The 16,042-nt window shown below is 34.5% G+C and overlaps 1 protein-coding gene across 1 annotated transcript; it reads right to left on the minus strand.

Annotated features, from left to right (window-relative positions):
- Positions 1 to 1,704: 1,704 nt before the first annotated feature.
- Positions 1,705 to 15,573, minus strand: Oamb (Octopamine receptor in mushroom bodies). The gene is made up of 9 exons (XM_013309980.1): positions 15,456 to 15,573; positions 7,865 to 8,007; positions 4,881 to 5,117; positions 4,339 to 4,549; positions 3,396 to 3,549; positions 2,914 to 3,190; positions 2,441 to 2,658; positions 2,053 to 2,202; positions 1,705 to 1,813 (listed from the first exon to the last, which is right to left on the minus strand). Exons 1-9 carry the CDS (start codon positions 15,571 to 15,573, stop codon positions 1,810 to 1,812), a joined length of 1,512 nt encoding a protein of 503 aa, XP_013165434.1. The 3' UTR covers positions 1,705 to 1,809.
- Positions 15,574 to 16,042: the final 469 nt, after the last annotated feature.

Below are 16,042 nucleotides of genomic sequence, written 5' to 3' on the forward strand. Positions count from 1 at the left end.
TAACTTACAACGTAACACCGAACACACAAGTAAGATTCTGAGGAACGTCGAAAAGGCGTTCACCACCTCTAGATTTATAGCGATTGTTCTTATTTAAAACGTCATTCTTTTGTTTTTACTCTTTGATACTCTATATTTATTCACTTTGGTTTTTACTATCTAAATATTTTGAAGTCAACCCAAAGTTTACCTTTATATGTTCATAATTGCTTCATTTGAATTTCATGTATTTTATTGTAAAAATTTTTTATATGTTGATGATTTTTCATTAACATTACATATAGATAGAATTTTAATAATATGTTTAGATTAAAGATATCATTTTATCTTTCGTTAAACAGAGGAATGATATGTCCCTTCAGTCTCATAAACCTTAATTTATAACTGCCAATTTACATAAAAAGTATGGACTTTTAGATAAATTTGACTAGAGTTTTCAAGTCTTAAATTCAATTTGTTATTTATTATTAATAATATAAATCAATAAGGTCTCATGATATAAAATCTAGAAGTGATGAACATGAAAAGTACAATATTAGCAACAGGTACATTTATCGTTTATAAAATACGAAATACTTGTGACTTTATACATTGCCTTAGCTTATTATTTACAAATATTTTTATTTTAAATCCTTTTATAATACAAATTTCATATACTGCTATTTATTTATAGAACGACAAAGTTATTTAATCCGGTAGACTAAAGTTAAACTAAATTATGACAAGTCACTAGCGCCACTTGTCAGTATCAAAAGAGTGTCACAAGATTCTTGTCGTACTGAAGCTGTCTTGATTTTTTTTTAATGTAATTTGTATACTTATGTAGATATCATGCATTATCTGACAGAAAAAAAACTGCGATAGTAGCGCCTCTCTTACCAGCTCGGATAAGCTTTGCACACCATTATGTCATAAATAATCTAGACTTTCAAATCAAATAAACTAATATAGAAAATTAGTTTTGCGTTATTATAGATGTAGTAAAATTATAGAATATATCAAAATCAGTTTTTAGTTATATTGGTTGCTATAAACATTGTTGATAATAGGTAGAATGTAACTTTAATGGCACAAAAAAATGAAAAAATCATTTCATCCTTTAAATAATTATTAAGTAAAAAAGCGTTTTTATAAGTAATTGACAGGACGAAATATTTGGCTACTCTGTTACCCATTTGAGATCTAGAAATTACCTAAGAATTTCAATTAAAAATAGGTTCCAAATTAGTTTCTATTAATTTATCTACTTACATGAATGTTTCGTATCGCTAATCTTTGGTAACAAAACTCATTCGTTAGACTAACTTCAATAAGAATTCTTAATGAAAAATGACTCTTAATAGATAGAAACTTATACATAAATCTAAAATACACAGATTATAATACATTGGATACAGTCTTTCAAAACAATAACTTAATGTTTTTTTTTATAAATCATGGTTTATATTTCAGTATAACGTTTTTTTAAATGTTGCCATATTCTTTAAAAAAAACGTAATAACAGTAATATTAAACTCAGGTAATATAATTCAACACGGATAAGTATGTTTAAACTTAACAATTACAAGAAGAAATATACATAAACTTATAAATTAATATTATACATTTTGTATTCTCATAATTTAAGCTATTTTTACATTTTATTCACATTTAGACACAACATTTACTTAAAAGTAAAACACTAGTCTTATACTGTAGTCCATTGCTAACAAGCGACTATGTCGTTTTATAATTTACATGATACGTATTTAACTAGACACATGCGACGGTCGACTGGAACTGAGCATTTTGCCGTCGCAAAGCTTGGCGTCACCTGAAATAAAGTAAATGTATAAATTACTTTTTAATCTTAATAACTCACTAAAAATAGACGATCTAAGGGTACTAAAATAATACTCATTCTGGAAGTTCTTCAAGTTATTTAAATTCTAAGGATTCCCATGAGTCTCGATGGCAAAGTTGACATTAGGAGCCACGCTGCTTGTATACCGTGTAAAGGTAAGTAAAATAGGATTTAGTCGATGAAATATTCAACGTATCTTGCAAACATACCTGGTGACATCACTCTGTGGTATCGAGTCGTTGTCCTCAAGCGAGTGCGAATGTTCCTGTGGAAGGCGCGGACGCCGAGCCTCACCGTCAGACTCCCGCCGCCCGCCGCCGCCACAGAAGCACTTGCAAATTATGCGCTTGAACGCGAATCTAAACGATAAATAAATATAAATCACTAAAATAATAAAAACCAACAAAAAACTGCTCAATTGATGCTACAAACAAGAACAGGAATGTTTATTTGAACCAAACTCAATTTTACACAGTGGCGCTAGTATCGCGTTTCATATAACGCTTTAAATTAATGAATAACGAAAAAATAACGATAGTTATAACCGCTATAGCAGAACAGTTTTTAGCTATGAACAATTATTAATAACGGTTTTACCTAAAGTCTTTGGAAAAGAGCGCGTAAATAAGTGGATTGATGGCGGAGTTGCAGTATCCCAGCCAGAAGAGCACGGAGAATACGATGGGGGTGACGCAGTGTGCGCAGAACGCACGCACCACGTACACGCTGAAAAATGGCAGCCAGCAGCAAACGAAGCCGCCAACTATAATGCCGAGTGTCTTTGCCGCTTTTGTCTCCATACGAAATCTCTTCACCTGGAATTGAAAATTTGATTATAGGTATTACAGTATAATACTATGTTTATGGAGATATAATATTAAATTTAACTCAACGTAAAAATGTCTAGTAAAGAATATTATGATTTTACGATTTATGTCGTTCGCATGTCAGAGAGGTTAAAACTCCTTTGACTTTTTACTCTTTTAACTTTTCTATGTACTTAAATGTCGATGGTTCAATTATTTTAAAATGTACAACCGTAAATTTATAGTAATTTTGTGTGTCCTTACTTGCGCTTTAATATTCCTCTTGCCCATCCGTCTCGTCCTCGGCTTATCATCAAACTCATCATAGAGAGGTCCGGGCGCCAGGTGGTGGGAGGGCCGGACTCTAAGCCTGCTCTCGGTGAGTTCCCGCCCGTCCCTTTCGTAGTGCACCGCGTACAGAGACGGACTGGGCGATCTACTAGGTGAGCGCGAGTTCTCATGTGCGGGACATATCTGCTCTGAAGATGGATATGATACAGAGATCTTTATCTTCTCGTGGGCACGACGTGCGCTGGAGTGTCTGGAAGAAAATACTTTTTATATGCATTTTGAAAAATATACCACGTCTACAGGACGTTTTTTTTACGACGAGCTTCTTTTTCATAACCTGTTTTTACCATTTATAAATTCAAAAGCAGGTCTAGGTACTATATCTGCACTAAGTGACATCCATAGTGTTCACTGACCCTCTTTAAGTGTAGTGAGTTTTCTAAGTCCCAAGTTACCTTCGCAATCTCTCAGGGGAGGCGCTGAGCGAGGTGCTAGTGGAGTGGTTAGATGCGGTAGACAGCGGTGAGCCGTGTGGCCTGGCCGAGCCCCTGCCGCGGTGAATGCGCAGCGTCAGTCGGTTGTCATCAAAACGGTTGCCTAGTCCTTTGCCTGGAATTCATAAAGGATACTCTAACTATAACTAAAGTTTTACGTTTTTTAATCTGTAATTCTTGTAATCTGAGTTCTTTTAAATGCATTAAGTTCCTGTTTAATACAAACTACTTGAAAAATTGTATGCATGTATGGAAATGGTCACCAAAAGAGCTGTTATTTCGAATATGTTGCTAAGATAGGGTTTCGACGTAATCGCATTGTAAACGTTCAGTGACATTTTATTGACGTGGAACAAATAAACATCCTCAAGTGTTCTTCCATTTATAGTGATACTATTTATAAAGACCCGTACATATCATGTGAATGCAGTATAAAGGGAAGTATTCACTTGAATGTAAAGTACGGCCAAATGTAATATTATTATGTTAGGGCGCGCACGACCCTTCGTAATTATCAATGGACAAAGGCGAGGTCGGCTTGTAAAATACAATGGCTCAAGTTCTTCAACAATTAAATATGTAGAGCGGAGTATTCTTAAAGGCACAGCCCTAGCTCGTTAAATGTTACGAGTATTAGGGCTGTTAAACCCTATTTTGTTGTTCGCTTGTTACGTTCATTTTTCAGATAATTGTTGCCGTTTCTTTTTCTTATTCCGGTATTTTCCGAAGTGAATAATAAATGTAATTTTTTATGTCGTGTCGTTATTTTTTATTTTATGTTTAAAGTAATAGGTAGGATGTTATTTAACGATATTCCTTGTCATAAAATCATACATGTATATTAGTATTTTTGGCTTCAATTTGCGACTTGTTCTGTGGACATATAATAAACCTACTAACTAACCTTTAGTAGTCCTGAATCCTTGGTTGATAGCCTTAGTAGTCCTAACTGCTGCTTTATATATCCTCCAGTAGAAGAAGAGCATAACCAACATGGGAATGTAGAAGGATCCCATGGCGGAGTACACCACGTAGCCGGCGTCGTTGGTTAACTCACAGGTCCATTTGCATGGTGGGTTGGGCGACCAGTCTTCCTTTAGCTCTGCGCCGGCGGGCTAGAATTATATGTTGCTGTGGCTTACGCACTCATAGTTATTAAATGGTTAGTAAAGGGATGCTTAAGTAGATTTTTAATAAATGTATGTTAAGGAATCTCTTAGTGGCCAATGATTGATTTAAAGTATCGCAGTTAATCTTTCTTTTCAATAGATGTTCTTGTTTTAAAAGACATTGGGTACCAAATTGTAGAATGAAAAACATAATTTTGACATTGCCAGTGTGGAGTTCTCGTGTATGTTAAGAAAGGTTAACTTAATTTGAAGAGTATAAAAGAGTGTAGACAAGTTTTCACATTCTCAATTTAACTACCAAGCTAATATCTAATACCTTTTTATCCTTCCAGCCGACAAGCGGTGGGAAGCATATCACAAATGACAGAACCCATAGCCCGGCGATGAGTGCCTTAGCGCGGCGTCTGCTCATGATTGTAGGGTAGCTGACAGGCCTCGTGACCGCCACATAGCGGTCCAGAGAGATCGCGCACAAATTGAGGATGGAGGCTGTACACATCCACACGTCCACAGCGAGCCACACCGAGCACCACACGTCCCCGAATATCCATATCTGGAAGCATTAGCACTATCTTGACTACAAGTCGTTTGACCGAAATCAATAGGCGATTCTTGATATCCGTAATTATTTTTATTCATCATCCGATTATTTCCCATGTAATTTGAATTATGTATGTCGTTTTTCAAATGTTTTAGCGGTCCAAGGTCATCGGTTTGCTGCGCAGTGACCTCCCCCCGCTACGCTCCGCTTTACCTAGCATTGTGTTCTGCGCAGCGATTCGCGTGAAGTTAAGAGCGGCTAAGATGTCTGAAAACTTTGATTTCTTTTTATGAAACTATCTAAAGAATAGATATTTTCGATTGCTATAACGAACTCTAGATCAGGTAAATTATAACTAAATGAATTGAAAATATTTCTGTGTCAATGTGGTTTGATGACTTCAACTTCACCTATTTAAGTGATTTAAACATAACGAAATTAAAAATAATACATAGTAATTAATTCAGACAAAAATTTTAATTCAAACCAGTATGATAAATTGGAAGCACTCTACGTGTTCTATAAAGAGCAACAAGTGTTGTAGAGGGTGTCAGGGGACGTAATTTGCATCCGAGCGGAAGTGCCACACGAGCCGCGACCGACCGAATAAAGCCCCCTTCACACAACGCACAAAATAATGCCCCTTCACACGACCGGATAAAATAACGACCCTTTAGACGCCCACACAAATCACTGCTCGAATATTTACCTTCCTATGCTTGATATAATTCTTGCAAGTAGGGTAAAAATTGTAACACACACAAAAACATAATGCGATAGCACAAACGAACATTTGAAAAAAATTATGAATACAGCGCCATCTGTTAGCTGGTAGTGGAATATTCAGATCTATGTTTTAAGACTTATCCGTGTATTGTGTAAAGTAGCTACACCCTACATTAAGTTTCGATTCAATTTTGTAATGTAACATCTCTCAGTCAAGATCACGCACGATTACTTCACATAAAAGACGCCACACAAAGCAAACGTGTTAACAAATTACATTTTGTGACTACGTAATAAAGATAAAAGCACTTAAATTCGTGACTCGGAGACTGAACGTAGGGAGATATCGTGGATTTTTTTAACCATAAAGCCGTGGGCACGAAATAAGCGACGAGCTGGGCTGATGGAAACAAAATTACTAGTACGATTCTGCTCGTTTCATTGCGTCGCTATATAACCTATCCTTTCATAGACCTATATAAATGGAATGGCTATAAGACATAGTATTTTGTGCGTATTTGATTTTCGCCATTTTGGCGCTGATCATAACGGTTTATAGCGGCGGTGTGAATTTGAACTAAAACTGTATATAGAATTAACTGTGATGTAACATCAACAGGTGAGTTTAAATCGGTATTATTACAATCTTAACGTGAAAAATAAATCGTCCATTACTCTCACCGGTAAAAAGATGTAACAAGTAATAGCTAATTAAAATAAATTGTAAGAGAGAAAGAGAAAGAAGATCAAGTTACCTTCTATATAAAGCCGTTTGTTAATTTAAAATGAATGAAAACCACAGACGAAAATACTTGTTTGAATTTTAAATAGCATAATTAGTGCAATCTGTTAAATGCAGACTTAATACAACTAGAGCTGGGAATTTAACTTTTGTATGAGTTGAGTGAAAATGTTTTTAAAAAGGGTTTCTTTTTAAATTCGTACTAGCTCGTTGCAATAGAATATGCATTAAGGTTTTATACAGAAATTAAATTAAAAATTTAAATACAACGTTTCTAACTACTATGAAATAATAAAAAAAAACAAATAAATAGAAAATCCACCATACACGCAGTAGGAACACTAGCACAAAAACAAATACTTAATCTTACTAATATTATAAATTCGAAAGTTTGGATGGATGGATGTTTGATATCTATGGAACAGCTTAAAGGATCTTATTGAAATTTGACAAAGATGTAACACATAGTCTGGCAACACATAGGCTATTTATTAAGTTTTCTTTTAATTCCGTGCGGCCAGTTTCGCGGACGCACGTTGTATGTATCTCATATTAAAGTTACATTAAGAAATACACTTAGTAACAAATTAGTGAATATGAGTATGGCTGTAAAAGTAATTATTCTTTAAAAAATTTAAGAAAATATAATTATTTAATTATTAAAAATGTCAGTTATAAGAATTGTTAAGATATCGGTTTTAGAATTAAATTGTATTTATTCTCGTAACAATTTATATTCCACGCTTTTCCTAACAATTGGTTCAATTATCATTTTTCTTGCGATTAAAATTGAACTTTATGAGCTTTGGTTTAGAGTTTATATTCTCATTTAAGGAATTTTATCTACTGAAGGACTGTTCGAGTTAATGTTACAAAGTAAATAACGTCTATATTGACAACGCCTACACTAATTTTAAATAAAATTGATTTTGAATTTGAATTTTATTGCTTTGGAATAAGGTTGATATTTATGATTATATAATTTGTATCGCGCCATCTGTTGCCGTGGTGGTCTCAAAAGCTTCTAATTAGGAAAAATGATGAGTTCAATGCTTTGCTATCCATTTTATTTTTTAGGAAATAACTAAAGTGTTTTTCAAAGCCATTTATTACCCGAATTACTAAATTCTGGAAGAACATTTTGCAAAATTATTAGATCCTTTTGGTGGTTAAAATATTGTTTAGTTGTTACGGTTAGATACGTTTTCTTTGTCCTGTTTACATGCAAAACATAAGTTTACGATTCGACAGTTTAACAGCTGTCTAAATTAACAAACGATCGGTGACATACCTTAAAGACCTCTCTAGTTGCAGAGAAGGGCAGCACGGCAAGACCGACGAGTAAGTCTGCGACGGCCAGTGACACGATGAAGAGATTGGTGACGCTGCGAAGCTTTGATGAACAGAGCACTGCCGCTATCACCAGCCAGTTGCCTGCATTCATTCAACAAGTCAGGAAAAGTCCATACAGAGCCTTAAGGTTTATTTAGAAATCCGGAATCACACGAATAACGATATACCACCAATGTACCGGACTTTAACATTCAAAAAACAATGTAGAAAATAATAAATAGCCTAATAAAACCAAAAGAGTACGGCATAAAAGTTAAAAAGCTATTTCTTTTCTAAGTGAAAACCGATTTGATATCATTTTTCCGATTGCACGTGGCCGAGGTTAGACCTTGAACTGCAACAAAGCTATAACAGCAACAACAAAACCTCTTTTCCATTAACTGCTTGTTTTCATAGCGAAATAGTAGCGCGACTCAGGTTCCGCGATTAGGCTCGGCGCAGGCGGACCACCGACCACAACCACCGGTGGCCAGCGACAAGGAATTCACATACATTTTGTTGGGACGCGGCGCACACGTGAGGCCACTCGCTTCAGTAGTGTCCTGATAAAAATTCAGATGCAGCCACCACTTGTGGCCAGTAACTCGTTTGTGTCGAGCCTTATGGTTTGGGCAATGACGGTCAGTAGTAGAACATTACTCGACTCTGTACAAATGGTTCCATTTGCGTGTTGCAAGAAACCAATTGACAATAGGATTGCTAGAAACCAGCTGTGCGACTGATTGAATGCGACTACTGCTTCTATGCCGCGCCGCAACAAAATAATAGCGTATTTCTACGAGTACGTATGTTGTAATGAGTATAAGAGTTTGGAGAGAGCAATTGCGAGGCTAGTCGCGCTAGTGGAAAAGGACCGTGCACCGACAGCGACGTCCGGTCTATTTCCAATTGCACTCGAGCTAAGAAGCTCGTTCCGAGAGACGGGGCGAGTGGGACGTGCGATTGTGTCGCTTCCAATAAGAATTGATTTCAAATACTTTTCCTTTATTTCATCACATAATGCCTCTGAAACATAAGTATTCAAACAATCCTTTTTAATGTAGATATATACAGAATAATAAAAACCTATTGAATATTAAGGAGTTTGGAACAATAAATAGCATAATTTTAGGATTTTATTTTGAACTACAAATTGACCATATGTAATATGTATGTATAAGTAATATGTATTTATATTGGTAGGTTAAAATTAAAAAGAAACGTTCATAACGGAGCAAATAAGAAAAAAAAATAAGATAGAAAATGCTATTAATATAAAAGGTATAAAATAGTTAAACAATTGCAAGTTATAGAATAAACGCAAATATAAAGTTAAAATAGAAACTCAAATCTGAAATGTACACGATAAGACATTAATGAGTTTAAGAATAGGCTCGAGAAGAACAATACAAAAGTTTCTCGTTCAATATCACCGCAGTATCTATTTCTTGTGTAAATCTTCGTTACAAAACCAAAGTGGAAACTCTCTCGACTTTTGTACTTAGCAATAATTCAATATAAAAGTTTTGTGAACTTTGCAATTTAGCTCATCGATCCTTAAACATTGGCAGAATAAATTAATTATTCATTTTACTTTTGTTATTTCTTAAAACCTTAATTTACTGATAAACGTAATTAGAAAATATATACACGTAAAGTTAGTCTTCAGTATAATATGAAAGGTTTGTATTTCTATTTGTTTGAAATCAATTGACCTGTTGATTATTTTATATTTAGTCCTAGGTATAACAATGCATACAGATTTTAGCTAATATTTAGTAAAATTGGTAAAAGTAATAAATAAGGTCTAAAGTCGATATAAGTGAATGAATATTTTATAAGATTAGGAATATCGTACATCAAAATCTTCTTTTTATGTTTCTATGTTTCTGAGCAAAATTTCGTATCGTATTTTATGCAGATTTTTTTTAATAATTCCTCCTTTCCTCAACTCTTGATTAAGTTATGAAGTTAACAATGAAAACTTTCCAAACCGTAGACATTTTCAGTTATCAAAATTAAGAATTTTACCCTTCCTGCTCCTTCCTGTTTCTTTATTGTCTTTGTTATTTGATTACCAAAATTCATAATTTTTAATAATATAAAAACATATGTAATTAATTTCATGAAAATAACTTAATTTTATACAAAAAAACTTCAATTGTCATTATCACAAAGGATTCACAAAATAACAAAGGTTCTTCATCCGAGCTCATGTCTTATATGACGAGGGTTGGTTCAATTATCTCTTTCTATAAGATTCTGTCTTTGAAAACTTTTACAATAACATAATATCGTATCATTCGCTTTAAAAATAAACAAAGATAACGATATATACTTACACAGGTGATATACGTCATGAAAAACCAATTTCATTTTATTAAAACTTTTGAAGAAACCTATTTAGATCATATGATCTAAAGAGGGGACTTTATAGTGTGGGAGAGAGAGGGACATATGTCCCTAGGACATAGTCAACCATTGTTGTCCACTGCGGCTTGGTTCATTTTACACATATCTTTGAATTTCTGCACAGATATTTGCAGGTTGCATCACGATGTTTACCTTCACCTGAAGAACGTCGAATATATAAAATTTCAATATTGAAAAACGCATTGGTACATTGCGAGGATCGAATGTAAATGTGTAGATATCGAATCCGGTGAAGCGTTTTACAACTGCGCCATCTCTCGGAGAAACGCTTGATAAAACTTAAAAACAAATGCTTGTTTTATAAATTCATAAGTAATTTCCATTCTGTTTTCTATTACTAGAGTGTCATTTTAGCTGCATATTAATGACATTTTTGCATAAGAAATGCAGCAAAGCGCATTGAATGCGTGAATCATTGACCCCGAGAAAGTTCTAGACTAAATGAAATTATGTTTTCTTAAAAAACATACAGCGAAGTAGATCTTTAACATATTGTTTATAGTGTGTTTAAAATGAGAATGTGTCCACGATTTCGATTTGTAATTAATTGAGAGTAAAACATGACTGAAACTGAAAAAAAAACATTTTCACAATTTGTGAGCTAATTTTTACAATATGGTTCATGCACTTTTTTATTTGTAACAAATTTTACACAAGACTTTTCGTCATCCAAGACAATGCTGGATGAGAATATTAAACCCATTGAATTCTATTATTTGAAGCTAACAACCAGCAATAGCTTCATATACACATTCATTGTACACGTGTATAAACGTGTAGCTTGTTTAATATAAATATATAAAAAGTCCTTTTCCTCAACAACAAAAGGTTGAAGTGTAATTAATATAAGAAGGTCAAACGCTTTGATAATTGTAGTCAAGCTTAACCTTTTCCAATTTTTATAAAAATACTAGCTGTCGCGAGGTACTCCGTGCACGCGGAATTACAAAAAAAACTTAATAAGTAGCCTATGCGTTCTTCCCGATTTTGTTCTATATGTATGCCAAATTTCATTGTGATCCGTTCTGAAGTTCTGGAGATACCTTCAAACAAACATCCATCCATCCATCTGTCCATGTTATATTAGTAATATAACTTACATATATTTCAAATTTATGTATGTAAATTTAACGTAAATTTCTAAGAATAAATTAAACGCTCTCTTTACCTTAGCCTTGAGTGGTGGGCAGAGATCATTTCTAATTGAAATAAATAATGAGAAATGTTTTAGTAACCAAGGTAGCCGGTTAGATTAGCTTAAATATGTATAATCTACACCAATGGACTATTTAAACGTTCCTGAGTACGGTAGTTAATATATAAAACCGAATCGATCTGTAATTTAAAATAGAATCCATGAATAAAAATCCGATACCATTGTACCGGAATAATTGAACCTGAACCCTTGTCAAGTGAAGAGCCCAGCACTCGAAGTCCGCGCGGTCGGCGGTGCTTTGTTATTTTTAGTTCGCTAAAGATATTTTTTTTTTAATTTTAAATCGACCCCATTCCTTTGTAAGCGCTGCGTTTACGAGTAAATTATCATAAAATATTCATTTTTTTATAAGAGAAGGGGGCAAACGAGCGGCGGTAACACCGAGTAACTCATTTAATAAATTGGTAAGAAATACCTGGTAAGATTTACTTATGTCAATTTTATAACAGTGCAATTGGCATGAAAAGTTTCCATTTTTCATTTAAGAATTTAAAAAAGTCTATTCCTTCAAATATTAGAAAGGCATTTTTATATTGGAAATGCTTTCTCTTTGGTTGTATTCAATGAAATACATTCACTAATATGTGTTTACAAAAACATCTTTACAGAAATAAAAAATAACAGAATTATAGAAAACATATTTAAGCCCGATTCGGACAGGTCGACGCAGCGTGGGCAGGCCTCCCGCACAATGGACCGATGACCTGGTCAAGGTTGCGGGAGTGTCCTGGATGCAGGTGGCACAAGACCGGTCACCGTGGCGATCTTTGGGCTCCCCCAAAGATATATATAAGCCCCCTATGCCCAGCAGTGGGCGTCTCCTGGCTGACAAGAAGAAGATTTAATCCCGATTGAGTTATTTGTATTGTATACTAGCGGTCGCCCGCGGCTTTGTCAGCACAGAATTAGATAAAATTAGCCTGTGATATGCCCGCGTGCATCAGCTTCCCATCAAAGTCCCAACAAAATCGGTGCTTTGTTAAACTACAATTTTCTATTGATTTAAAATTATTTACGACTGTTTTTTTTTTTAATATTCTCTTATGGTTTTTCCGTCTCTACATCCGTCGGTTTGCTTTCTATTTCTGAAGCGATTTCTTTTAGAATTTCCAACGAGCACAATACTTTTGAATGGCATTGTCGTTGGAATATAAAAATATTGAGATTTCCCGAACAATGCGATATTTTTGCAGCTACGCGCAATGCGACCTGTTTTCTACAGATTTTATTTTACTTGTACTTTTAATGGATTTTGAATTATTTCATAAAGTGATTAGTTGTTATCTCTGTAAACATTTCAAATATAAATTATTAATAAATGAATAACCACATTCGTGTCAGTGAGCATTTAGTCAGGCATTTCTTAGGAAATAAAAATAATATGTAATTAAATAATATATTTGTTGAAATAATACAATTTAAAAATAAGTCATATTTAACAAAACAACTCGGAAATTTTGTTAATAATAATAGCTAGAATTATATCTATATATATATATACAAAAGTCGTGTTAGTTACACTATTTATAACTCAAGAACGGCTTTACCGATATGGTTGAAAATTGGTAAGGAGGAGGCATAGAGCCAAGAGACGGACATAGGATACTATTTATTAATTTTTTAACTTTTTTTTCGAATTTATGCCTTGAAGAGCTGCTTTTTATTTAACTTATCCATATATTAAGTTTCTTATATATTCACGCGGTCGGAGTCGCGGGCGATAGCTAGTATTAATATACAATTACTTTTAAACCATACACATAAAATATTCGCTTGTATTTTTTTTTCATGTAGTTGAATCTAACAAAGACTTACCCACGTCTAAGGACTTAAGAAAAACTTACGTAAGTACTTCAGTTTCATTGGTTTTGTGAAAATAATTCTGAATTGGCAGTAACTCGTTTACGAGTTTCCACTTTTGGAGGGAAAACTTGTAGGCTCACAGGTTTTGAGAAGTTTGCCTCAAAGTTACTGACTTGAACATTCTTTATTACTTTCCTTTAGACGTTGGAAATATATTTATTTTGTATTTAACTATCTTTAGTTCTGATTTTACTTGGTTTGTTTTTTATTTTCCAGGAGGATTTAAATGACATTGTGAATAAATTGAAAACAGCAGCACGGCAGCCAAAATGTTTTTATTCTGTTGTTAATCCTTATATTAAAACTATATATATTATTTACATTAATAAATTCATCAAGTACTGTTAGCGACTACATCTCGTTATTCACTTCCCGCGCAATTCTCTTCTACTTTGACATCTATATTTTTTTATAATTAAAAAGGCAAAGGTTCTCGCCATTAAGCCACGTTCTAACAAACATCCTTGCATTGAAACATTCGCATTTATAATATTAGTAAAATGTAATATTTGAAGTTGGTAAAGCATTACCGTCTCTAACAACGTAAATAAATCCTTAAAGTAGAGCTAACCGTAGCGCGAGGAACCCTTGTCAAGATCTCGGGATAAAACTTTCGCTTGGCTCTTTGTTATTTTAAGATTTTTTATCTATACATATGAATAAAATGGAAGTGTCTGTATGTAATTAAAAAAAAAAGTTATATTTGATATATAAGATGAGTAGTTGATAACGGAAAATGAATTTTGAAAAATTTTGATCCGTCTGTCTCCGCAAGGCCGCGTTTGTTCCGGATAATCTCCGGATCGGTTGGACCGATTTTGCCGAGACTTTGACGGCAAGGTAGCTGATGTACGCGGGCATATTATAGAGTATCATTTTATTATATTTAACTTGTTTTTGATATGGACTCTTCAAAAAAGTAGTTTAGTTAAAAAAAAAAACAATAATTAACAGTTTAATTGTAATTATTTAAAATTACATAATTTATAGCAATGATAAAATTAAAGAATGTTCGCATAATGTTAACAAGTCAGTAGCGTCGTTTATTAATCCATTTATGTGTTAAAATTCAACACTTCATAGTGTTTAAAATATAAGTCACAAAACCGAGCGAGCGATGGAGGCGATGGAGGGCCCTCGAGCTCGCACAATGAGAGGAAAGAGCAAACTGGAAATGCAAAATGTGCGCCGCCGATATACCACCTGAATTTATTACTCACAATATCTGGAATAGAAAGAAATATTGATAAAAAAAAAGAAGAACATAAAACTGTTATTATTGAGTTTGAGAATAGAACAGAAATATAAAATATATTTAGGATTTATTGTATTGCTTTGAGAGCTTATGAAACTGTCGCTCTGCATTAAATTATAATGATGGAAGATAATTGTTCTTATCTATATGAAATCGTTACAAAATGGTAATTAAATGGTATTAATTCAGCTGCAATCAAGCGAGTTGTTTGCTCTTGATGACAAATAGGGAAATGCGACGCAACATCAATTTATTACGGAGTGAAATTAATTGTTTGTACTACAACTTGAAAGTTGTTAGTTTTGGTTACTAACTATACTGTAAAATTAATACTCTAAGCTAATCTTTGGGTGTGACTCGGATTTTACAGATTTTGCATCAAAGCAATGTCTGTGAATGAATTCATTTGCAATTAATTAGTTCATTATAATTTGTTTATATAAAATATATAGAGGCAGCATTCACGATTGGTTGGTGACATATAGGAAAACACATACGGCACATCTCAGTACTTATACTGTGACACTGTAATCTACTAATGGAATCGTCAAGTCGCGGCGTCCCCTCCACAGCATAAATGAATACGGGCATTAAAACACTTCACGCGGTTCAGCTTTAAAGTGTTCACTTATACACACAAATACTGGCTGGTTTTAATAAAAAGAAAAACGAAAAGGGCCCTCATTTGTTTCTAAATTAAGAACAAAAAGCACTACTCACTTGCATTCCAACTAATATTGTATTAATATTATTTGTGCTGGTATTTTAAATATAGGTGCGAACCTGCGACCACGAGGACGTCAATGAGCGCGAGCACGGCGAGGCTAGCGATGCTCGAGGGCTCGTCCCAGCGCACGTCGCGCCACAGCGCCGAGCACGCGGACTCGTTCAGCGAGCGCATGCTGCGCCCGCCCCGCCCCGCCGCGCGCACCGCATGCCGCGACTACCCGCCGCACTCCATTCTCGCCGCGCTGACAACAAACACAAAGTAAATTTACAACCTCTGTGAATAGAAGCAAAAGTATTAATGTTTTTAGATATCTTGGCGGTTCTTAACTTCGCACGAGTCGCTGCGCAAAGCATAATTTTAGGCGTAGTAGGAAGCGGAGGGAGGGCACTGCGCAGCATACCGATGATCTTGAGCCGCCAAGATATTTGTAAACAGTTTTATAGCAATGCATGTATACCATAGTTAAAAACCATTATTATACAGACACTGCGATAGAGGCAAAGGCACAACGGTCGTGGAGCCACTGCGACTAGAGGCAAAGGCACAACAGTCGTGGAGCCACTGCGAATAGAGGCAAAGGCACAACAGTCGTGGAGCCACTGCGAATAGAGGCAAAGGCACAACAGTCGTGGAGCCACTG

This window comes from Papilio xuthus, unplaced genomic scaffold (genome assembly GCF_000836235.2).
Source record: "Papilio xuthus unplaced genomic scaffold, Pxut_1.1 DF827756.1, whole genome shotgun sequence".
NCBI lineage: Eukaryota > Metazoa > Arthropoda > Insecta > Lepidoptera > Papilionidae > Papilio > Papilio xuthus.